Here is a 25145-nt window from a genome sequence, read left to right as displayed (position 1 = left end):
CTATATATATATTTTGTGTGACAGAGAGACCGACATTTACAACTTTGAGTTTTTTGAGGTGTGTGAGTGTGTGTGTCACACTTGCACATTTAAATGGAAACTCTTGGCATAGATTTTGTTTCCTTCCCAGTGGGATGGGGATGGGGGGAGGAATCTAGTACATTCTCAAACTTTTCATTGGAACCAAACACATCAGTTGTTGTAGGCAAGGGAGTGGGTAGTGAAAATGAAGCCATGATAGAACTGCTGTGTTCAAGGCATTTTTAAAATCTTGATCTACCATAGGAAAATTCCCTTATGTCTGTAACTTCTGTCTAGAATTGATGTATCCATCTGTTCATTCAGCTGATATTAATAACTGTATGTCAGGCCCTGGCCAAGACATGGATAAGAATTATACCATACTCTTGTGAAACTGTCAGTTGAGTGGGGAAAGAGAGTATGAAGAAAAGTAGCCAAGTAGTTGAGAAGTTATGTGATTTCAGGCATTTTTGTTGTTGTTTTTTTAATAAACTTAAGTAAATACTTTGTAAGGGATAGAATTCTACCTATTTGTTTATTATTTAGTCTTTTGCCTCCTAAATACAATAAACTTTCTAACCTTTTTGGAAAGCCACTTAAATAGGTCTTTTAAAATTATTGCTTTATTTAAAAATAAAATATGTCAGAAACAGGCTAAAGAGTTACTTAATAAGGAACTGTTTTCAGTATTGAATTGTGAATAGAAACCACAAACAGCACTTTAACACAAGGAGCTTGAGCCCTGATTGTTGATTGAATAGGACAGAGAAATTTTTTTCTCCAAAGCAGTCCCCCTTAGTTTAATCTGCTTTCTTTAATTTTGAAGGAGATGGATGAACACATGCGGAGCATGTTGCATCACAGGGAACTTGAGAACCTGAAGGGCAGGTATGGAACCTTTCTCTTCCATAAACTTGTGGATGTGGGGGAATCTGAGGGCCTGTTTATTTTATAGTAATGCTTCAAAAATGAATATTATCTTATGGCCTTGAACTGTCTTTTGGAATTAACAATAGGTACAATAGCTTTTTGTTTTGTTTTGTTTCATTCAAAAAGGATAAATTGTTGTACATCTCAAATGTGTAGAATTCATAGCAACTTTGGCAAATAGATTTGACAAAGGTGGGTGGGGATGAGCTACTTCTGTCATTAGTAAGCTTTCTCATTCCTGCACACCAGCTTTGCAGCTAGGGCATTTCATATTATTGCCTAAGCAGCTTGCAAATTATCACATGCCATAAACCTTTACTGGTTGTTGGAATAGTCTGAGAAGTCCAAAGTCTGCTAAATAGCACTGAATCTCATTAGTATAAATAAAATCCATGTATAAACCTGTATTTAAGAATGCTGTTTTGTGAATTAAAGCTTGAGATGTTTAAGGAAATTAAGATATTAAGGTAACATGTATGTATATTCCATGTCTTTTTTCCCAACTAAGTTTCCTTTTTTTGATGTTTTGAATGTATGTGAATTTTAAGTTTGGAGACAGTATAGAACAGAGAAACTTTGGAAAACAGAAATATGAATTATACCTTAGTCCATGAATAATGGTTACAGACTTTGATCAAGATGCCAACCTAGGTCATTTGGAATTATCTGTATTTTAAGTAATATAGTTTTAGGTTGTATGGGCAAATTAATATGTTATTGAACTTTCAGCATCTGTTTAGCATGTAAGAGGAATTTTTCTGTGGTCTCTGTCCCTTACTGTGAAGTTTAGGTCTTCACAGCAGTGTAAAAGAGGTGTTCAGGCTTCTTGCCCTCTGAGATGGCCACACTCTGTGGAGTATGTTTCTCTCTAACAAACCCACTTCTTACCTATCAAAAAAAAAAAAAAGATATTCACTCAGATTTAGTGTGGAGAACCCTTATAATATCTTGAACATATATGATCTTTAATTCATTATCATAGGAACCTATGAAATACAGTCAACCTTTGATTACCTATCTGTGGGTTGTCTTAATTATTTGATCCCATTTCCCATAGACTTCCTTCAGGAATTCACCTTTTTCTAGGCTACTCAGTGACCTGTATTGTGTTATGAAATGAAATAAAACAAATGAGGCCAGTAAGTCTAATCATTAGGAGAGAAGCCCATTTTTTTCTAAGAGGAATGCCTTGTTTTATTAAAAAATCACCAATCAGCTAATTAAAACATTTAAAACTTTTTGATAGCTTAAAATTCATGTTCATGGTCAATACAGAATCATGAAGAGTAAAGAAGGTCCTTTCACTCCCTCCCCATCTTCCTACTCCAATCTTAGAGGAAAGTCAACAGTGTAGTATATACCCTATCCAAACCTCTCCTCTGCATGTAGACAATTTATATCCATATGTTCACACTCGTGTACATATGTTTTGATTTTGTTTTGTCTTATTAATAGAACTGAACTACATGCCATATACGTATTGTTCTGTAACTTGTTCCACTCTCCTCCCACTTGTCAATTTAGTTGTGCCATGGAGATTTTGTCTACTGTTTACAGTTATTTGGAACATAGTCAAATAATAAAGAAATAAGCATTTGAAGCCTCTGAACTGACAATATTAATGTCAGCATTAGCACCCAAACTCATTTGGAGGAGGACACTTTGGTACTTAATTTACTCATATTTTAGATACGGTGCTATCAGGTTTGGAAGCAGGTTTGGTATGGTTTTCTGGCCAGTAACAAATTATAAGGGAGAAGGCAAGTAGGTAGCCAGGAAAAACAGCTGGCAAAGCTATAAAAAAACAACAGAATCTCAAACATCATTTACTGACTTGGGACATTTATTATCATAACGAATAGTCATCACTATTTTGTACAAAAGGGACAAATAGTTATCAGTCATCTTTTTTCTTCCTGTCCTCAGTTTGTGATTATTTCCTCGGGATTTCATGTTTAAGAATTGGCTTTCTGATGTTAAGTATCACTTAATTTTTGGTTGTGATCTGATTAAGAAATGTAAAGTGAAAGTTGCTCAGTTGTGTCTGACTCTTTGCGACCCCATGGACTATACAGTCCACAGAATTCTCCAGGCCAGAATACTGGAATGGGTAGTCTTTCTCTTCTCCAGGGGATCTTCCCAAACCAGGGATCGAACCCAGGTCTCCTGCATTGCGGGGCGGATTCTTTACCAGCTGAGCCGTACACAGAAAGGTAAAGAGCATATTATTTACATTTTGAATGCTGGCTAGCTGAGAAGTGAGTACCTTATTTGGTTCACAATTGGAGACATCTGGAACATTTCCCTGTTTTTTCCTAATGTACTTGTTCAGTTATATGGCCTGTAAGTAGTTTCTACAGATAGATACTATTAAAATGGCACAAACCTTAATTTATCAACCAGCTGTTGTGGTATAGATAGAGCAAGCTTAATAAAGAGGCGCTTATGGATAGAATATCTGAAGGCTTTGCCTTTCACGTATGAGAGGAAATTGTGTGGTAACAGGATGTAGCTAATTTGGGCCCTCTGTTAAACACTCTGAGGAAAACTATTGCCTTTATTAGTCAGGAAGTACGGAGAAGGCAATGGCACCCCACTCCAGTACTCTTGCCTGGAAAATCCCAGGGACAGGGGAGCCTGGTGGGCTGCCGTCTCTGGGGTCGCACAGAGTCGGACACGACTGAAGTGACTTAACAGCAGCAGCAGTCAGGAAGTACATCAGTACTTTTTTCCCAACAATTACTTTATATATTATACGAAGTAGTATTTTAACTGTTTATTGATAAAGAATTGGAAAATAGCATTGTTAAAATGTTATTTGGTATTAACTTTAAAGAGCATGTGATTTTCCAGACACCCTATTTGGAAGCACAAATACATATTGTAATTAATATGCTTAACCTCAGACACATTGGAATTTTCACGAGATGTGGTCATTCTGTCCTATTCTTTCCCTGTATAAATGTAAATTCTTTCTTTTCTCTTTATAAAGTTTCTTGTAAAGTTTATCTTAAAAAAGGAAAAAATCCCCAGAAACTTGATTTCATTTGTAAGAAAAATGTTAGAGATTTCTGTGTTCTGATAAATCATTTTTAGTGTTAACTTTATGTTGCTCTTATTGCTATACAAATCTGGGTAGGATCTTGAGGTATTTTTCTCTCATGTAGCTTCAGAATTATGGTTAATACACTTTCTGGCAATGAAAGCAAAAATGTTTTAAATATCTGTGTTTGAGTATTTGATGCATATCTAACATATAATTGTGCTTTGGAAATTGTGAATTAGGTTTGTGGTTATGAATATTTATTTTTAAGAGTTAATTACTGTCTACATTCCTTAATAAGTTAAAAAGTCAGTGTGGTCTTCCAATTATGTCTTTTAAAGAAGGATATTGATGGTTTGGACATATGAAAAATTCTCTGCAGGAATTCCTTGGCAGTGTAGTGGTTAGGACTCAGGGCTTCCACTGCAGGGGGCATGGGTTCCATCCCTGGTCAGGGACCTAAGATCTTGCAAGCTGTAAGGCACAGCTCCCCCCGTTGCGCCCCCCCCCCCCAAAAAAAACCCTCTGTATTTTAGAAGTAAGGGAAAAAATCAGGGTTTTTATTTAAGAATACCTTTTAGAAAGAAGTCCCTGGTACTGCAATATACAGTTTAGTGTTATATAAATTTTTAGGTGGAAAAGTGGACTAAAAACACATTCCAATTGTAGAGAGATTAAAGCCCAAAAGATTTTCTAACCAGAAAATTGAGTTGATCGGAGTTGTTATTATAGGGGAAATTATGTATTCTAAATTTGTTACAGTCTTCAGATTGTTCTGGGCTTCCCTGGTGGCTCAGAGGTTAAAACATCTGCCTGGAATGCAGGAGACCCGGGCTCGATCCCTGGGTGGGGAAGATCCCCTGGAGAAGGAACTGGCAACCCACTCCAGTACTCTTGCCTGGAGAATCCCATGGAGGGAGGAGCCTGGTAGGCTCCAGTCCATGGGGTCGCAAAGAGCCGGACACGACTGAGTGACTTCACTTCACTTCACTTCAGATTGTTCTGATACTGCCCTTTGGGGATAGATTTATATTTATATATTCATTTTAAAGTTCGTTCTTTGTTGCTGTGAGAAAAGGCTTGCTTTTTGTTACAAGTTAACATTCATGAACTACCATAATCTTAGTTGCTTGAGAGATGAGTGTGGTAAACTGGAGAAAGTTGAGGTTTTTCTTTTTTTAAAGTATATAATTGTGTTAAGTACAGTGGAAAACTCTCTGAAAATAATATATTTAAGTTCCTGGAGAATTAGAAGGAATTAGTATATAGATATTCAGGGTAATTCGAGGAATCTGGTCAGAACTCATTAAAATGAATGTTAGCATCCTAGACTATTTTACATCCAGAGCATTTAAGTTACAAAGTCAAAAAAATAAAACAGAAGCTTACGAATTTTCTCCATTTTTCTGAGATGTTTTTCATGATAGGTACAGAGTGAAAAAACAGTGGGTTCTTTTTTTGTTTTAATTTATTTGGCATAGTTTATTTGTAATTTGTCACCATTAACCATATACTTAGTTTGTTGCCTGGAATTTAGTAGTTGCTCGATAAGTTGTTTTTTCTTTTTTTTTAAATGAATGTTCAGATGGTCTGTGACAGAAACCATCTTCTAGTAAATGAGGGGCTTTATTTTGAGGGTCTCTTCTGGTTAGCTGAATTCTGCCCATGTATGGATGGATATGAGGGGAAAGATGAAGCAGAGTTGTGTGTGTGTGTCTGTGTCTATCTTATTAAAGACAACACGTCTTTTTGTGTATATGTTTGTGTATTTTTATAGAATGGCATAGGAAGTGCAAAAATATCACTAGTATTAACCTAAGACAAATGATACAGAGATAAGCCAATTTGGATTATTGAGTGGACATTACTGTCTATTCATTACACATGTACCCATGGTGTTCTGATGTTTCTCATAGTGACTGCATGGATAGCTGAGCTGATTAAGGAACTCAGGAAGCTAAAAATGCAGTTAAATTATTCATCTACTGCAGCTCTGGTCATTGATTCAAGACTTTGGCTTCTTAAACTGGCCACATATGAGATACATTATTAAGTATGTAAAGTAAAAGAAGAAAAACCCTGCTCAATTATCTTTCTTAACTGAGAACCTGATTTTACATCTCTCTAAATGGTGTTCTTTTCTGAAACCTGAGAAAAACCATTTGCCTAGCACAGCTGTTAACTTCCTACAACTGAAATGCTTTCCATTCCCTTTAAAATAAACCCTTCTGAAGCAGAATGTGGATCACATGTATCATCGAGACCAAAAAAGTTTGCTGAGACTACTCCTATCATTTGTCCTGGAGTCCGGAATCTTCACATTCCAGGCAGAGCTCCAGCTGTTCCGATTTAGTTACTAGGCTGTGATTGGCTCTGCCTCCTACTCTTTTCCCCACCCCTTACTTTTCACTGGGAGAAAGCTTTTGAGCCAGAGATTAAATGTGAGCTCTGTCACCAGGATTTCTGAGTGCAGTTGGCATCATGGGTGTGCTCCAGAGCAACTTCTGTTTGCTCTGAGCCCCCTGCCCTGCCTCCCCTTTCACCACGTTTCCTCTGGCAAGGTTTTAAGTACAGCAATTCAAGAAGATTTCTCCTAAACTATATTATTCTGAAGTGTATTGCCTCTTGATTGCTGGAAAAGAATCTTTAATTCATTTCAAAAGTAACTTATGAACAAACTTATTAAAAGTGATGAAAGGAGCATTGAGATTGATTAGCACTAATTTTTCACTGTGCCAAAGTGTGCAGTGTCTTTCAGAGGAAACTATAACAGATCTGGTGAGTGTGCCATGCCAGTGGGGAGCATTGAATGTCCCTCATCTCCCTCTTTCCCTAGGGACAGTAGTCATGAGTGCCGAGTGTGCGGGGTTACAGAAGTAGGTCTTTCTGCATATGCAAAGCACATTTCTGGCCAGTTGCACAAAGATAATGTTGACGCCCAGGAAAGAGAAGATGATGGAAAGGAAGAAGAAGAGGAAGATTATTTTGACAAGGAACTCATTCAGTTAATAAAACAAAGGAAAGAACAAAGTCGGTGAGTAATAATTTGATATTTTTAAAAGCCTATGTGAAACCGTGTAGGAGAGAATACATTTTCCATTTCCATTCTTTTCAGCTGGTGGCATTCAGATTTATCTTTTTTTAAATTTAATTTAATTTTTAATTGATTTGCAATGTTGTGTCACAGATTTACCTTAAAGTTTACCTTGAAGTTGCCATCTTAATCTTAAAAGGCAATGGAATGCTTGCTTGAACTACTGTATTAACTCCTTAAAAAAAAACAAACCTCAGTATTGACCCTATCTAAAAACTAGCCATAGCTGTTACATATCTGAAATTTTTACCATGCTGATAACTATGTTTAGAATTGTTTGTATTAGTTCCAATTTGCGGAAGGGGTACCAATAAATTCATGCTCATGAATTTTCTAGTGGAAAGATATTAGTAAATAAGTTTCATTTGAATATATTATATAGCATTTCTTATTTCATTCCTTAGGAAAAAATTGTTTTACCTAATGTGAATTAACATGGTGCTTCTACTAAGTTTGATTTATCCTTTTATTATTAATTTCTTCAGTAAATATTTCTTGAATAAATTTATGCTGTATATTGGACAGTGTCAGAATCATTTCAACAATGTAAGTTTTATAGCTTGTACTAGATAGTTTCATACCTACAGCTATAATTTAGGTATTAGCCTTTTGTATTTTAACCTTACTGATTCGTGGTCTGAAAAGTTTAATGAAGCATAAAATTTCAGATATAAGTAAAAGATACAGAACCAGTTATGAAGTGGGGTGATTTTTTTAAGTTCTAGAACATGATAAAAAGCATTTCAGATTCCACAAATTTTGAAGATTCTTCTTGAATACTAGTTATACCTGATCTGTATCTCATTTTCAGTTAGAATGCAGTTTGAATATAAAAAAGTAGTAGTTGTTATTCTGTATGCTAAAACCTTTTTGAACAGGTCTTTGAAAGGGACTTTCTTCATTTTAAAATGTCCATAGCAGCATGATACTTAAATTGTTTAGTTGTTTATCCTTCAAATGACATTCTCACTACTTTTATATAGCTGCAGTTTACTCTTGTTTTAGGGCGCTGGAGCCTCTAGAAGACTAACTTCTATTTTTGTTCTAACATTCTTGTGCCATTATTAGCTTATCTGTGTAAATGATTAAACATTAAGTCAGAGAGTAAAAGCTTCTCAGTAAATTCGACATTCATATTGCAGTCACTAGTCTTTGATTATTTTAATAAGCCTCTTTGGTGACATATTTATAAAATCATCTACTTATTTCTTCATGAGGTTTTTTTCTTTTTTCCTTCATGAGGTTTTTAATTTAGATTATTCTTTTTGAGCTGTGGGTTTAGCTGCATACTGTTGTCCCCCTGACCTAGCCAATTCATGATAATCTAGGAATTTTACTTTGTGACTGACTTATTGCCAAATTCTCATTTCTGGATGATATTAGTAGACCTAGTCAGTGATCTCCTTGGATGTCAGAAGTTGCATTCAGCTTAGAAACAAAAAAAGCAAATTGGTTAATGGTGATATAAAAATCTTCCAAGTGTCTGTAGGAACACTTGGGGACTTAGGATCTCCTGTTTAGCAGTAGTTGTAATTCATAATGTAAGTGGATGTTTGAACTTTAAGGTGAATTAGCTTTTATCCTAAAAGTGAAAAACAGAAAAATTCCAATTTGTGTCCAAATCTTAGAGACATTAGAAGCTATTCAAGTCAGTACTGAGTTTAAAATTTATGTCAGGTTCAGATTCAGAGGAGGGAACCCACTTGCAGAAACTTTGAGATTTTCATTCTATCAAACTTCAGTTTTTGAGATTTTCATTCTATCAAGGTCTAGTGGTCAAGAGTATGGGCTCAAAACAGACTTACAGTTGCCAGTGGGGAGGGGGATAGGGGAGAGATGGATTGGGAGTTTGGGATTAGCAGATACAAAGTATTGCATATAAAACAGATAAAAAACAAAGTCCTACTCTATAGCATAGGAAACTATGCAGTCTCCTGTGTTAAACCATAATGGAAAAAATATGAAAAAGAATATATATATGTATGTATACAAATATAACTCAATCACTTTGCTTTATAGTAAAAAATAACATTACAAATCAACTATACTTCAGTTTGAATGTGGGCTCTAGAGTTAGACTGCCAAAGTTCAAACTTCTGCCATAACACTAACTAGGTATCTTACTCTAGGCAAGTTATTTAACCTCTCTAATCCTCAGTTTCCATATCTAAAAGTAGAAATAATAATGCTTGCTGCAGAGTTGTGAAAATTAAATGAGATAGTCTTTGTAGTGTTTAGCAATAAATGCCTTATGATTAGTAGGTACTCAGTAATTTTAGTTAATATTATTCTGTTTTTTGAGCACCTTACCACCTGTGAAGTACTGAGTTAGGGAAAACATAGGTACTTTTTGAAGGAAAATGGTTTTATGCCGATTCCCATGATGTTTGCTTAAATTTATTCACATTTCTGTGGGCTTCTTGTCTAACATGAATAATTGAAACAGCTGTAGCTTCTTTTAAAAACCTCTGGCTCATGAAACTCCTTATGGGCATTTATTGTGGATCCTACTTGCTTGTTATGTGCTATTTTATTCCTGTTTGTGACCTTACTTATTTCCTTAGCTAGGTTATAAGCCCTTCAGAAACAGGATCTATGCATAAAAGTTTTCTTTCACTAATAGTCATTGAATGTGTACTTGATAAAGTGTTTATTAATGAAAGTTATTATGCAGAGTAAAATCTTACCATTTAAAATAGGTTAAGAAACTGGGTTTTCAGAAAGAACCAACTATTGAAGAAATCATGGTGTTAAGAACAGCTGGATATAAATTGTGTTAACTATGATAATTAACCATAGCTACAAAGTATACTTGCTCCTCTTTTCTAAAAGTTGTGTAATATAGAAATAATTGGATGATAGGAAAACAGTCCTCAAATATGCTAAGAAAAACAGGAGCAGGAGAGGAAAGATAGTATAAATGTGTCAAGTTTTTAATATTTTGAGGTTGATAAATATATTAATTTTAAATCAGTAAATTGTGAAATAGAAGTTTATATCATGTAAAGATATGAAAACAATCACTATTTGAAATAAAAATAAGACTATTACATACTCTTAAGTTACATATTCTAAGTGACAGAGGAAGAAGGCAGAGGGCACGTTTGGTGGGTTATGCCTTTAAAGGAATCATGAGAACTCCTTTAAATCACTAATAAAAGACTGTTTTTCTTCTAGAAAAGATGAACCTTCCAATAGCAGCCAAGAAATAAACTCTGATGACAGGCGACCCCAATGGAGACGAGAAGACCGAATCCCTTACCAAGACAGAGAGAGCTACAGCCAGCCAGCATGGCATCATCGTGGACCTCCTCAGTGGGACAGGAAGTGGGAGAAAGATGGCTATAGTAACACTAGGAAAAACAGCTTCACACATTCTTCAAGGAATAATGGTGGATCAAGAGGATGTTCTGGGTGGCATAATGGTGGTGCAGGAGGTCCCTCACCTTGGTTTCACAACCATAGTAATTCTGGAGGTGGTTGGCATTCAAACAGTGGGACAGTAGATTGGAATCATAATGGTACAGGAAGGAATTCCAGTTGGCATTCTGAAGGAGCAGGTGGCTTTTCCAGTTGGCATATGAACAGCAGTAACGGAAATTGGAAATCCAGTGCACGTGGTACAAATAGTTGGAATTACAGTGGCCCCGGAGACAAATTTCAACCGGGCAGAAACAGAAATTCTAACTGTCAAATGGAAGACATGAATATGCTATGGAATACGAAATCTAAGTCAAACAAATACAATCAAGACAGGTATAAGTGGCAGTGGCAAGAAAATGACAAAGTTGGTGCGGTTGCCGCATACAGAGGTCCTTCTGAAGGATTTGCAAGTGGTAAGTTTCATTCAGAAGGCTTGCTTGACTTCAATTTTGAGCAGCTAGAAAGCCAAACCACTAAACAAACAGACACCTTCACTTCCAAAATTGGTGGGAAGAGTGGCAGTGTAGCAAGGGAAAAGCTCCATCGCTGGACTCCTTACCCTTCACAGAAGACTCTGGATTTACAATCAGGAATGAAAGAAGTCACTGGTAACAAGTCAGAAATGATAGATAAGCCTCTCTTTGATTTTAGCTTGATAACCACGGGAATAAAAGAGCCCCCAAATGATAAAACAAATAATTCTCAAAAACTGAAAACAAAAAAGGAAAAACATATTGAATCTCTTAAACACAAAGCCTCTTCTGACTGCACTGCTTCTTATGAGGTAGTGAGAGAATGCCCCATTACAGAAAAACCTGAACAAGAGCCTAATTTAAATAAGATGCCATCATTAAAATCCCCATTCCTTCCAACTCCAGGCAGCAAATCAGTTCCTCAAAAGCAAGATTCAAAGAATCCCTCAAAAAACACCAAAATTAATTCTTTTTTCTCTGGGGAACACTCAAATCCTTTGGCTAAACACACTGTGGAAGATAATCAGAGTTCTTGCATATCCAAAATGCGAAGTTCAGGTCCTCATGTTTTAAAAGGAAATAATAAAAGTTCACTTGGAACTCAAAGGGATTCTGATGAAAAGTTAAGTGATACATTACAGAAAGCCAAAGATGTGCTGCAGTGTCATGAGACATTGCAAAATCCACTTAGCACTTCTAAAAGGACCAGGAATTATGCAAAAGCAAGTAGAAATGTAGAAGAGTCTGAAAAAGGATCTTTGAAGATTGAATTTCAAGTACAGACATTAGAAGATGAAAGTGATGGAGAGATATCTGACACAGAAAAGCATGAGACAAAAATTGAAACCCTGGGTTCTACAACTACAGAAGTTTTATCCTGCAGTACTCCTGCTGCTGATGAGAAAAGGGGGGATGACCAAAACCTGGAAACATCTAGAAAACCATCCACTTCCCCATGTAACTCAGCAGTTCACCAAAAAGAAACTGAGTTACAAATGACATCTGTAGCCAGCCCACAGTCTGGTTTACTGCTAGATTTGAAAACCTCTCTAGAAGATGCACAGGTTGATGACCCTGTTAAATCTCATGAATCTTATGAAACTGAAGGCTTTGAGAGTACTAGCTTGGATGCCGAGCTTCAAAAAAGTGATATAGGTCAACCCTCAGGCCCCCTCCTGCCTGAACTAAGCAAGCTTGGCTTTCCTGCCTCACTCCAGAGAGATCTAACCCGGCACATTAGCTTGAAGAGCAAAACTGGAGCACACCTTCCTGAGCCAAACCTCAATAGTGCTCGCCGCATCCGCAATATCAGTGGTCATCGAAAGAGTGAGACAGAGAAGGAATCTGGGCTCAAGCCAACCCTTCGACAGATTCTAAATGCATCTCGAAGAAATGTCAACTGGGAACAGGTCATTCAGCAAGTAACCAAGAAAAAGCAAGAGCTAGGCAAAGGCTTACCCAGGTGTGTGCCTCTTTTCAGTATCCATTTCCTTTTTTCTTTTAAACTTACCCTTTGGCTGTGGTCGAGAGAATTCTACTTGTTGAGTTTAATTAAATGTTTGCAAAAAAAATGTGTTGTAGATGTCTGGTTTAAATATCCAAGAGTGACTGCTACTCTATAACAAGTGGAATAAAGTGTTTCCTAGCAGGGAATTCAGGTTACAAAGAAACACACCTACTTCTGAGAAATGAAGTGGGGAAAATACCATTAGAAATCCATCACTTTGGTGATAGGAGCCATAAAGTGACAGCATGACAAAGATGTCTATCTGTAGCCCTGTATTTAACTATAGATCTTAATGAGTGATGCAACTTTTAGATACAACTTCTCATTACTTTTTACTTAGAACGGATAGATGGTTATCTCTCTGTATCTGCTGTGGACATTGTATTTGTGATCACAGAATACATTCTCCTGAGTACTTGCATAATAATAGTTTGGCTGTTCAGCTTACTTTAAGGCACTAAGCTTTTCTGAATGGGAAAGCATTGTTCAACATAGGTTTGCTACTTGCAAATCATCCTGCTGTGTTTTAATTATATAGCCCTCCAGGCTTACATTTCCATCCTTTTGAAATAACATGTTTATTGTACCTTCTTTTCTTTTCCCATAACTTGTGAGTATCATTGAAATTATGACTTAGCATGGTGTCTGTTGCTTGTAAATGCTTGATGAACACTTTTGTTTGCTTGCTCTTAAAAATTACATACTTACTGTTGATTTAGAGCTCCATATTAAATAAAACCTTCAGTTTTTATTCCTTCGTTTTGTATATAGCTATATACAAATATCTAATTTACTGCTTGTTACATTACAATACTTAGAGTTAACTTACTTTATGTTAGAATTACTAGACTATAAGCTCCTTGAGGGCAGAGGCCATCTATTAACATTTGCAATCTCAGTGCCTAGCAGAGTTTGGCACATTAAGTGGTTTCCCCTCTCCCAGCTGTGTCTGATTTATGAATTTTTTTCTTTCTTTCTTTCTTGAGGTTTGGCATAGAAATGGTGCCTCTGGTTCAAAATGAGCAAGAGGTCTTGGATCTGGATGGTGAACCTGATCTGTCTGATCTAGAAGGATTCCAGTGGGAAGGTGTTTCCATTTCTTCATCCCCTGGGTTGGCAAGGAAGCGAAGCCTTTCAGAGAGCAGTGTGATCATGGACAGGGCTCCGTCTGTATATAGCTTCTTCAGTGAGGAAGGCACAGGCAAAGAAAATGAGCCCCAGCAGATTTTTTCACCTAATAATTCATTCAGATCCGCACAGAGTCAAAAACCAACCATGAGCCTTAAGCAGGAAGTGACACCTCTGGCTGCCTCCCTAAGAACAGATGAAAGAACTGAAAATGTTGCTACTCGAAGGCGACATAGCGCACAATTATCTCCTGACCGTGCAATACCTTTGATGCATTTGACAAAAGAGCTGCACAGCCAGGAGAGCTCTACACTACTTTCAGAGAATCATAATGCCCAGGAAAGTAATGGAGAAGGAAACTCTTTATCATCAAATGCATCCTCAGCCCTTGCAAACTCCAGTTTGGCAGATGCAGCCACAGATAGTAGCTGTACCTCTGGTGCTGAACAGAATGATGGCCAGAATGTTAGAAAGAAACGAAGAGCCACTGGAGTGAGTATGATTCCTGTGTGTTTTGTAGAATATTTCATGTAGTGACTTGGCTATGATAAGAAAAATGTAATGTTTTTCTTGGGTACCTGGGCTTGTGTTTTGCCCTACTCAGGAATAGAAGATTTCTGAGGCTCTTACTTTCATATTTTTGTCCTACTGGTTTCTTTCACTGAGTAGCTCTACTAAGTTAGATGTAATTGAATAGGAATGTACAGTACTGGGAAAATATGAAGTCATCTCTAAAACTAGTCTCTAAACCAATGATTCTTTGAATCACCTGACCAAGGAATGAGCCACATCTTCAGCTGTAACTTTATCTGTTTTCATGATGCATTCTGTACTGCTATTGAAGAATGGTACTCTAGTGTTGTATTTGCTTGTTGGACCCAGAGCTATTAGGCTTAATAAGGTAGTTTTAATACTATAAGAGTACATGTATATGAGCATAGTCTTAGTCTGTTACTTTGTCTTTTATACTTAAGTTGCCTAGCCTAGTCTTTTTATAATCCATTACTTCACTGACACTTCTCTTTTGGCACTTCTGATGGTTAATATTGCTTAAGCCTTTCAGGAACCCTTTCTGAAAAGAAAGAGTTGCTGATAGTAGTATAGACTGGAATCTGACACTCAGAAACTGGACTGTTTCCTTTAATATTGAGACAATATAACAAACTAGTTAAAGGCATGGGTTGTAGACCTGGGTTTAAATTCCATCTCTGCCCTGTTGAACTAGATGTTGTAGCAGATAGTGTTGGATGAGAGATTGATTGTCTTATGGCATAGCTGATGTCTTGGGTCTTATCTCACAGACTGTTAAGCTTTTTGTTGTAAAGATTTTCTTGATGAATTCTAAAGTAGAAACTATGAAATCAGATATGTTTTACTAGCTTTTACCAAGGTGAGGTGCGTTGCCCAAGCCCTTGGGCTTTACTACCTTTAGGATGCTAGGGAGGTACTTGACCTTGATTATATATATATATTTTTTTTTGTCAGATACATTCAGTCAACTAATATTTAAGCTCATATCGTGTATATGAAACTCCTAACTATCCTGATGGTAGCAATCATGAATAATAATGTATGACTGACTTAGAATTTATTCTTTTTCCCCCTCCTGGATAATGGCCTTTGCATATTTAATATTCTTTCTTTTTCTTTTTTGTCTCCTTAGGATGGATCGTCTCCTGAACTGCCAAGTCTTGAGAGAAAAAATAAAAGAAGGAAAATTAAAGGAAAGAAAGGTATAGTATAGAATATTCTGGCAAAAAGAAACTGTTCTTGCATCACTTCAGCCTTTTACAACTTGATATACAAGTGTAGCTTATCAAACAGAGAACACCCATTTATTAATTTATGATATTTTTGTTGCCTTGCTTAAGGACATAGAAAAAGTTTGATTTTCTACTATATCCAGTTGGAGCTATAAAAGAAATATGTGATACCACCTAAAGCAGAAAGCTGAAATTAATATATATCATGGACAAATTGAGTTCAGTATAAAACCAGAAAGTCTGACTGAGCCTTTTCAGTGGAATGAAGAGAAACAAGACATTTAGTAGAAATTTTTATCCCTCTTGGTCATTTATAGCCATTTTACTCACTTTCTGAGGAATCTTGGTTGCTTTTCTCATGTGAATTAAGGAGAGAAGTTATTTGTGGGGCTCCCTGACTGATAGGCTTCTATGACTCTTGCCTTTCACTGATTCTCATACCATTTCAGTATAAGATCTAGTGCAAGAAGTGACTGGATGAACTTTGGGTGGCTGGATGGGATAAGGTGGGAGTCAAAGACGATACCAGTTTCTAGCTGGAGCAGTTGATGGCTTTATTTATAGCACTAAAAAACTTTATGAGAGTTAGAGGTTGAGGGTAGAAGAAGATGGGAGTTCCCTTTTGGATCCCTTGAGTTAAAGGACTTTAGAGACACCTTAGTAGAAGTATCCGGTTGGTAGTTAGATATGTGGGTCTGGAATTTAGGGGAGTTTTCTTGGCATATTGCATGGGAAAGGGACAGATATAAAGATGACAAACACATGTAGTAGGACATTTTATTTCAAAGCTATATTTTATTCAGGAAAATATATATTATTTTATATTAAATATATTTTTATTAAACATTTTTATATTAAAGAACCTTAATATATTAAGGTTTTAATTTTATATTAAAGAGAACTATTTTAAATTAACTAACAGACTAGAAAAATAGGAATCCAGAAGAGAGTGCAAGCAGTTTAGGTTTGGGGCCCAATGTAAGCCAAAGCCTTGATTGAAGAGGGTAGTAGATAAAGGAAGATGGAAAGTGAAACCGACAGGAGTTGATTTCCCCAGAGGTTTTGCTTGGAAGCATCACTGTGGAAGATGGTGATTTGGTAAGATGGTACCATGTGGTGGTGCACTTGAAACCATGAGGCTTGGTCTCTAGCTCTGATAGCATGACTTGACTATGTGATTTGTAGAAAATTTGATGAGTCTCCTTCCAGTGACCTAGTGGGGAGAAAATAAAGGCCTGTCCTAGATAATTGATGCAGTTCCCTGGATTATTAAAGAGACGTCTCCAATATTAAACTAAGCCTTATGGTTTCTTTTGACAGAACGTTCTCAGGTTGACCAGCTGCTGAATATTTCTTTAAGAGAGGAAGAACTAAGCAAATCATTGCAGTGCATGGATAACAATCTTCTACAAGCTCGTGCAGCACTTCAGACAGCTTATGTTGAAGTTCAGAGGCTACTTATGCTTAAGCAGCAGGTAACAGCAGATGGAATATTTAATGAAAAAGGATCATCTTAAAGTTGAGTTTTAAAATGCTTAACAAAATTCTTTATTTTTAGATAACTATGGAAATGAGTGCCCTGAGGACTCATAGAATACAGATTCTACAGGGATTACAAGGTATTCAGAGATGGATTGGACTGTCTGTAACTTGTTACTTTTTTATTTTCTCTAGAGGGGAATTAAAGTAGTTATGAAAAAGTTAATATGATTATTCTTATGTCTCCTTGATGTTAGCCTTCTGTAGAAAGGCCTGTAAGACTGTATGTCCCCAAAATACTTAGCAATAGAAATAATGTTATAGAAAGAGTCTTGGGTTAGGCATCCCAAGACTGGGGTACAAATTTGATTCTTCTGTTAGTACCAGTATCACTTTGGAGAAGTCAGTTAAAATCTGAAAAATTAGAATATTAAGCCTGCCTGTCTGTATCCTCAGTGGTTGTACATATAGCTTACATAATAATCTATTTTAAAGAATTATGAGCATCTTTAAAATTCTCTTGTAATCTTTAAAAATACAAGTTGGCTCAGTAATGAGTGGCTTTTCAGATAACATTTTTGCATTTGTATGTGTGTACGTTTCCCATTCTAGAAACATATGAACCTTCTGAACATCCAGACCAGGTTCCCTCTAGCCTTACACGAGAACAGAAGAATGTTAGATCTCAAACATCTACTGATGTCACACTTCTGCCTAGTCCTTTTTTCCCGAATTTCCTGGAACCTCCATCTTCCCACGTGTCTCCATCACCCACTGGAACCCCTCTCCAAGCAATCACATCTTCTTTCCAAGCTCATGGCAGTGTTCCTGCTCCAGACTCATCAGTTCAGATTAAACAAGAACCCATGTCTCCTGAACAAGAAGAGACTGTCAATGCCATATCACAAGGCTCTGCTTGCAGTGTGTCCAAGGAATTACTGCAAGCTAATAGTATGTAAACTTTTCTCTGTGTTAAGGGCAACCCTATAGTGGGTCTAGGGCAACTTTATATTAGTGATGTGACATCATACTTGTCCATTAAAACTAAAGTTATAACAGGACTTCCCTGGCGATCCAGTGGGTAAGACTTCACACTCCCATACAGGGGGCCTCAGGAACTAGATCCCACGTGCTGCAAGTAAAGATTCTGCATCCGCAACTAAAAGAATCCTGCATGCCGCAGTCAAGATAGAAGATCCTGTGTGCCGCAACTAAGATCCCACACAGCCAAATAAATGAATAAATAAATATTTTTTTAAAAAGTTACTATAGTTTTTCTTTAAGTCTTCTTATTTAGGAGCATTATTTAAATATTGGTAACTGTTCCTAATTTTCTCTAATACAGGATTGCTAAATTGACTTTGGATTAGCATGTAACAGGTTCCATTTATTCGGATTGGTGCAGAATTATCTGTTTTTCATGAGATAAATGGCATTGAAGTTGTTGAGTCAGTTTTCTAGATAAGATTCCTCTTCTGGATTTCTCATTACTTAACTGTTTTTATCATTTCAAGTACAGACTAAGGTTAATACGGACATGAGGAACTGGTGGCCATGATGAAAAGCAGAGGGCTCTGGTGTTTGGAATCATCTAACAGGAACTTGGGGGTTTTGACAAATAGCCAGGGATTCTACTGTCTTTATAAAATAATCCTTATCTGGTTACCATTTGAGAACAACTTCTAAGTTGTTTCAAATCTTATCTGAAGTTTGTATAACCACAATGGTGCTATATTGAAAATTAAGAAACAAATTGATATTGTTTGGTATTCTTTTTTTTTTTTTTAACAAAAAGAAAGTCTGAAGAATCATCCTAAATTTTGCTATCTGTTGCAGCACTAATCATTGATATGTACATCAAATATATGTTATCTTCCATATTGAATTTTGTTACTTTTATATGGATAGTATTTAGTATATTTTTTTTTAATGTGGTGACACTTTTTTCAAAAATAGCTTTTATTAGATTTCCTTTTCTGACTGCAAAAGTAATTCATATTCATTGTTTCAAACAAGAAAGAGAAAAGATCAATAGAAACAATCTCTGCCCATAAAAGGAGCTTGTCTAGGATATAAGACATGCACATGATTTGAGATTAATACAAGGCAAAGTGTATAAATACTGTACTAGAAATGCATGTAGGTTATGGGATGCTGAGCAGTGAGATAACTAAACCATGACTGTCAAAGTTGTTAATGTATCATCAAAGTGTCACATTATTTGATAGAAATTCAATCAGTGATAATTGTAGTTTATCACTACACATAGCAGGCACAAAGACAATGGAATAATTTTTTTTTCCTTCTCAATTCAGGAGAGATCAGTGACAGTTGTCCAGTTTATCCAGTTACCACTGCAGCATTGTCCTTATCAGGACTAACAGAGAGATTCCATGAGCCTAGCCAAGAACTGAAGTTTTCTGTGGAGCAAGGAATTACCAGAAACAGAGGGAACAATCCCTCTTCCCAATCAGCTGGTCTTCCTAGCATAGATAAAGAAAGTGAAGAGCCAAACAAAGGCAACAGTGGGTCTGAAGCCTGTACCAGTTCTTTTCCAAGATTATCCTTTGCTTCAGAAACCCCTTTAGAGAAAGAGCCCCACTCTCCAGCTGACCAGCCAGAACAACAGGCAGAGTCCACTCTGACATCAGCTGAAGCTAGGGGGAACAAGAAAAAGAAGAAACTTAGGAAGAAGAAAACTCTGCGGGCTGCCCATGTTCCTGAGAACAGTGACACTGAACAGGATGTATTTACTGCTAAACCTGTAAGGAAAGTAAAAACTGGAAAGTCTGCTAAAGGGGGGAAAGTGACAACCTCCACCTGGGAAGATAGCAGAACTGGCCCAGAACAAGAAAGTGTCAGAGATGAACCAGATAGTGACTCGTCTCTTGAAGTCCTAGAACTTCCTAATCCTCAGTTAGAAGTGGTAGCCATTGATTCTTCTGAATCTGGAGAAGAGAAACCAGATAGCCCATCTAAAAAGGATATTTGGAACTCCACAGAGCAAAATTCATTAGAAACTTCTCGCTCTGGTTGTGACGAAGTTAGCTCTACCAGTGAGATTGGCACTCGCTATAAAGATGGCATCCCTGTAAGGTAAGGATACTGTGTTGGTCCAATCAGAGCAGCTTTCACCATTCTTTCATTAGAAAACAGAACTCTTTGTTCCAAATCAGAATTTTTTTAGAGTCACATTTATAGAAAATCAGTAGGGATGGATGACGGATATGGATATCTCCTTAGCAATGGAGCATTTCTGCTTTCTCACTTGTGTTGTATTTACTGTTTTTTCCTTTCATATAAAAATTTCACATGCAGAAACTGATCTTGTATTGTTGCTATTTTGTCCATTGTTTAGAATAATTTTTTGAGTCAGGAAAATACAAGTTTTCCTACCTGTCCTGTTCACACAGATGCTAAGAAGATTTTTGCTATTATTTTGTAGTGTGGCAGAAACTCAGACTGTGATCTCCTCCATAAAAGGATCAAAGAACTCTTCAGGTATTTGGTGGTTCCGTTTTATTTAAATGAATTACAGGAGGGACTTCCCTGGTGGTCCAGTGATTGAAAGTCAGCCTTCCAATACAGGGGATGCGGGTTGGATCTCTGGTCTGGGGACTTGGATCCCACACATCTTGGGCCAACTAAGCCCATGACCCACAGCTGTTAATCACTATAGAGTCCATGCACTCTGGAATACATAAGTAAATAAATAAATCTTAACTTTTTTTTTAAATGACTGAATTGATAAATTAATCACAGGATAAAAGCTTTGTAAGTATTAAAGCCAGGCTTTAAATCTACTTAAATATGCTTATAGAATAGGGGATGGGGACTGGGCTTATTACCAAGAGGATGGAATGCTTTGACCAGCAGTTACTGGTATCCCTGAATCCTCAAATCCTGGCATTTCAGTTTCTTACTCACATCGCTAATCTGGTTCTCTCGTGTATTCAGCTAATTAGAATAGTTGGCCTTCTGTGTCTTCAGTTCTGCATCTATGGATTCAACTAACCACAGATTGTGTAATGGGCATTTATTGAAAAAAAAAATTGTGTGTAAGTGGACCTGCACAATTCAAAGCATGTTGTTCAAGGGTCAGCTGTAAACGGGAGGATGTGTATAGGTTATATGTAAATAGTATGCCATTTTATATAAGGGACTTGAGCATCTGTGGATTTCGGTACATGCTGGGTGAAGGAATCCTGAAACCAATCCCCCTTGGTTACCAAGGGACAACTGTCTTAGGGTTTTGTTGGCTCTGGGGGGTGGCGGGTGGTGGGCTTTGCTCTGAGAAGGAATTACTTTAAAAATAATGCCTTAATAAAATAACTGGCAGCAGAAGAGACTGGATGTGGAAAGATATTTAGTGCCTTAAAGGGTATCATTCAAAGACTCACTATGTAAGTATTTTTTCCCTAAGAGAAAGGCCTTCCCTACCTTTTCTTAATATGAAATCTTCATAATGAAGATCACTAATGAGAATGTGGTGTTTTGCTAGGCAAACCAGGTTCTTAGGAGAATCCAGGCACCACTTTTTCATAATGTTTTAAATTTCTTAGTATCTTTTGAGATATAAGCCGACACATTTCTGAAACATTGTTTTCTAGAAATATCTTCAGAGCCAGGAGATGACGATGAGCCCACAGAAGGGAGCTTTGAGGGGCACCAAGCTGCAGTGAATGCAATTCAGATATTTGGGAATTTACTGTATACCTGTTCAGCAGATAAAACTGTCCGAGCTTATAATCTCGTGGTAAGTTAATACATCAGTTTGAATGTTTTTGCTTCTTTACAGGTTTTAGAAACTCCCAACTTGCTCTCTTTTAAACACGCGTCTGTTTGCTTTCCAGAGATGGAGTAGGCTTTAGACTAACTTCAGATACAGTTGATCTAGTGACTCAGTGGGGTCACCAGAGACTTAAATTCTTTCTTTCTCTCCTTTCTGTTTTCTCTGGTATCAGCTGTTCCTAAAGCAGGTTCTCCTGCTCACAGATGTCAATAGCTACAAGAGTTTCTTTTCCCTCCCACCGCCAAAAAAGGGTCCTGTGCTTTCCTCCCTAAACAGTCACTTGGCAGAAGGAGATGGAATTATAACAGTAGGCTAGGGACAGTCAGGTCCCAGCCCTGGAGTGGATGCTGAGGTGTGTCACCTAGTTGCTACATAATAGAGAAGGGATAGAATGAACATTGGGAAAGTGTCAGAGGAGGCATTTTCCCTGAGAGTTGATGAATTGTGCAAGTTATTAAGAAGAGCAGCAGTCTTTCATTATCCCACACTTAATCTGATGCTCCTAACTCTTAATTTTCTTATAGTGGACTTTAGAGTTTTGAGTCTGGTATTTGCGCTTCCCTGGTGGTTTGTGGTAAAGAATTCGCCTGCCAATGCAAGAGATACAAGAGACATAGGTTTGATCCCTGGGTCGGGAAGATCTCCTGGAGTAGGAAATGACAACCCACTCCAATATTCTTGCCTGGAAAATTCTTTGGACAGAGGAGCCTGGCGGGCTACTGTCCATGGGGTTGCAAAAGAGTTGGACACGACTGAGCGCACACAGGACACGACTGAGCGCACACAGGATATCAGTTCAGTTCAGTCGCTCAGTTGTGTCCAGTTCTTTGTGACCCCATGGACTGCGGCACACCAGGCTTCCCTGTCCATCACCAATTCCTGGAGCTTGCTCAAACTCATGTCCATCTAGTTGGTGATGCCATCCAACCATCTCATCCTTTGTCGTCCCCTTCTCCTGTCTTCAATCTTTCCCAGCATCAGGGGCTTTTCAAATGAGTCAGTTCTTCGCTTCAGGCAGCCAAAGGATTGGAGTTTCAGCTTCAGCATCAGTCCTTCTAATGAATATTCAGGACTGATTTCCTTTAGGATGGATTGGTGGATCTCCTTGCTGTCCAAGGGACTCTAAAGAGTTCTCCAACACCGCAGTTCAAAAGCATCAGTTCTTCAGTACTCATCTTTCTTTATGGTCCACCTCTCACATCCATACTTGAGTACTAGAAAAACATATGTCAAACTAATTCTGTTTATCAATAATGATAGCCAAGAAACTTTAGGAACACTATGTTGTCTGAACAAATACAGTGAAAGTATATGAAATTGATGAAGTTTTTGAAAGTCAAAAGATTAGACGTTGGACTGAGAAAATGTGTTTACTATAGGCAACAGGTATATAGGGTCCTTTAGCCTAATAATGTATGAAGGGCAACAGAGATGACTGAAGGAAGAAAGCAATGGTACTAGGAGGTATGAGTGTAAGATTTGGGGAATTGGCTCTAAATTGTAAGGTAGGTATAGGTATGTATGTACATTGTAAATATATATAACAGTATGTGCACAGAGATAACAGGGTGTTCCGTTATGAAACCACACCTGGGACACTAGGACCTGTGATGGCATGTCTTTGAATATTGTGAAGCTTTCTCTACGTACTAATCAAATGCAGCAACTTATCTGGGTAATTAGCTATAGTTTGAATTTGCTTGCACTTTAGTCCATATGCTAGAGAGACTTGGCCTAGCATTAATTAAAATTCTGATCTATCTTATAGCAAGTTGCCCTAAGCAATTTTTGGTATGGCTCAGTTAACATATAAATTGCAGGTACCTCTGTTCACTGGGCATTCAGTGAATAGGTACTTACTGAACACCTTTTGATACCATATACTAGGTACTATTCTAGACTCTGGGGACACAAACATGAACTGTATGTTTTAGCTTTTTTTTTTTTTTTTAAGGAAATACATTATCTTATCCATCTATATCCACAAGTAATGATCTAAACTATGCTTGACTTTAGAGTCGAAAGTGCATTGGTGTCTTTGAGGGCCATACCTCCAAAGTGAACTGCCTCCTGGTTACTCAGACCTCTGGGAAGAATGCTGCCCTTTACACTGGTTCCAGTGATCATACCATTCGCTGCTATAATGTTAAGGTAAGTGGGTCCAGAGAAATCAAAAGTGATGATACTGAAGCACTTTAACTATATTTACTGTGTAGAGTGGAGACAGTGAGACATGCTTCATTCTGTTAACCTTCTTGCTTTTAAATCTGTTTCAGTACACTTATAACCTTTGGTAGAAATGAGGCTTAGGTCTAAACCATGTTTTCTGTCTCTCTCCACATATCTTTTCACTTGCTACTGTTAATAATATACCTCTTTTGATCTTTCCAACAAATATTCCTCTTGATTTTTATTTTCATGTCATATGTCAAAATTAATATTAGGTAGAAAAAGAAATGTTAAGTTTTTAAACTTAAAGACTTAGAAGTAGATCTCTCCTCTTGAGAAAGAATTTTCTAAATGAATTATAAGAAATGAGAAAATTGTTTGCATTAAAATATACATATATATACACAATTGCATAATATTTAAAATATAAAAATAAGTGAGCAGGAAAAAAATATATACATATATTCTTAACTTTAAAAGACTTAATTATTTAAGACAAAATTTATAATACCACATAATTAGGTTTTTAATGTATATAGATGGTATATGTGAGATTAACAGGAACACAGGAAAGGGAGAGGCTAGAACTATGCTGGTACAAGGTTCTTATATTTTGTTGAGGATAAGTCAATATTAACTTGAACTAGATTGTTACAGGTTAAAGAGGTAATCTCTAGAAGGCTGATTCAAAACTTCAGTGTGCATCAGATGGACCTAGAGAGCTTGTTAAAACACATGTTACTAGATCCCTTTCCCAGAGTTTCTGATTCAGTAGGGTTGGGATAGAGCCCAAGAATTTATTTTTCAAACATGTGATACTGATTCTGCTGGCCTAGGGGTCACACTCTGAGAACAGCTGCCCTAAAGCAATCACTAAAAGAATAATGCAAAGAAAGATAGCTTAAAAATTTAATAGAGGAATTAAAATGGCATACTAAAAAAACTGTTTAATACAAAACAAGGCAGAAATAGGGAAAAAGTAATAAAAATGAGACAAATAGAAAGCAAATTGGAGTCTAAATCTGACCATATTTAATATCATATTAAATGTGAATTAACACCCAGATTGAAAAGGAGATTGACTAGATAAAGAACAAACATCAAAATCTATGCTGTCTACAAGACACTTTTAAATTCAAAGACACAGGTAGGCTGAAATAAAAGAATGGGGAAAAAATGTACTTTTTTTTTTTGCAAATAGTAACAAAAAGAGCTAGAGTAGTTATATTACTATCAGGCAAAAGACTACTACTGAGACAAGGTAGCTTTTTATAACGATAAAGGGTCAGTATAGAAGACATTCAAGATAGGAAGATGGAACAG

The 25145-nt window shown here is 36.9% G+C and overlaps 1 protein-coding gene across 3 annotated transcripts in view; it reads left to right on the top strand.

Moving 5' to 3' along the window:
- The window catches only part of ZNF106 (zinc finger protein 106), a 53787-nt gene that overhangs the window by 16174 nt on the left and 12468 nt on the right, over positions 1–25145 (top strand). The window contains exons 3-14 of one of the 3 annotated variants that reach the window (XM_061430879.1): positions 848–909; positions 6831–7028; positions 10266–12446; positions 13478–14111; positions 15283–15352; positions 16703–16857; positions 16941–17001; positions 17474–17812; positions 19177–19957; positions 20307–20362; positions 21472–21617; positions 23670–23804. In XM_061430879.1, coding sequence (XP_061286863.1) covers positions 848–909; positions 6831–7028; positions 10266–12446; positions 13478–14111; positions 15283–15352; positions 16703–16857; positions 16941–17001; positions 17474–17812; positions 19177–19957; positions 20307–20362; positions 21472–21617; positions 23670–23804 — 4818 coding nt within the window. The remainder of the gene's footprint in view (positions 1–847; positions 910–6830; positions 7029–10265; positions 12447–13477; positions 14112–15282; positions 15353–16702; positions 16858–16940; positions 17002–17473; positions 17813–19176; positions 19958–20306; positions 20363–21471; positions 21618–23669; positions 23805–25145) is intronic. The other 2 variants (XM_061430880.1, XM_061430881.1) reach the window with 2 other exon arrangements.

This window comes from Bos javanicus, chromosome 10 (genome assembly GCF_032452875.1).
Source record: "Bos javanicus breed banteng chromosome 10, ARS-OSU_banteng_1.0, whole genome shotgun sequence".
Classification (NCBI taxonomy): domain Eukaryota; kingdom Metazoa; phylum Chordata; class Mammalia; order Artiodactyla; family Bovidae; genus Bos; species Bos javanicus.
The sequence above is the reverse complement of the archived record's forward strand: the minus strand, read 5'-3'. Positions and strand labels throughout refer to the sequence as shown.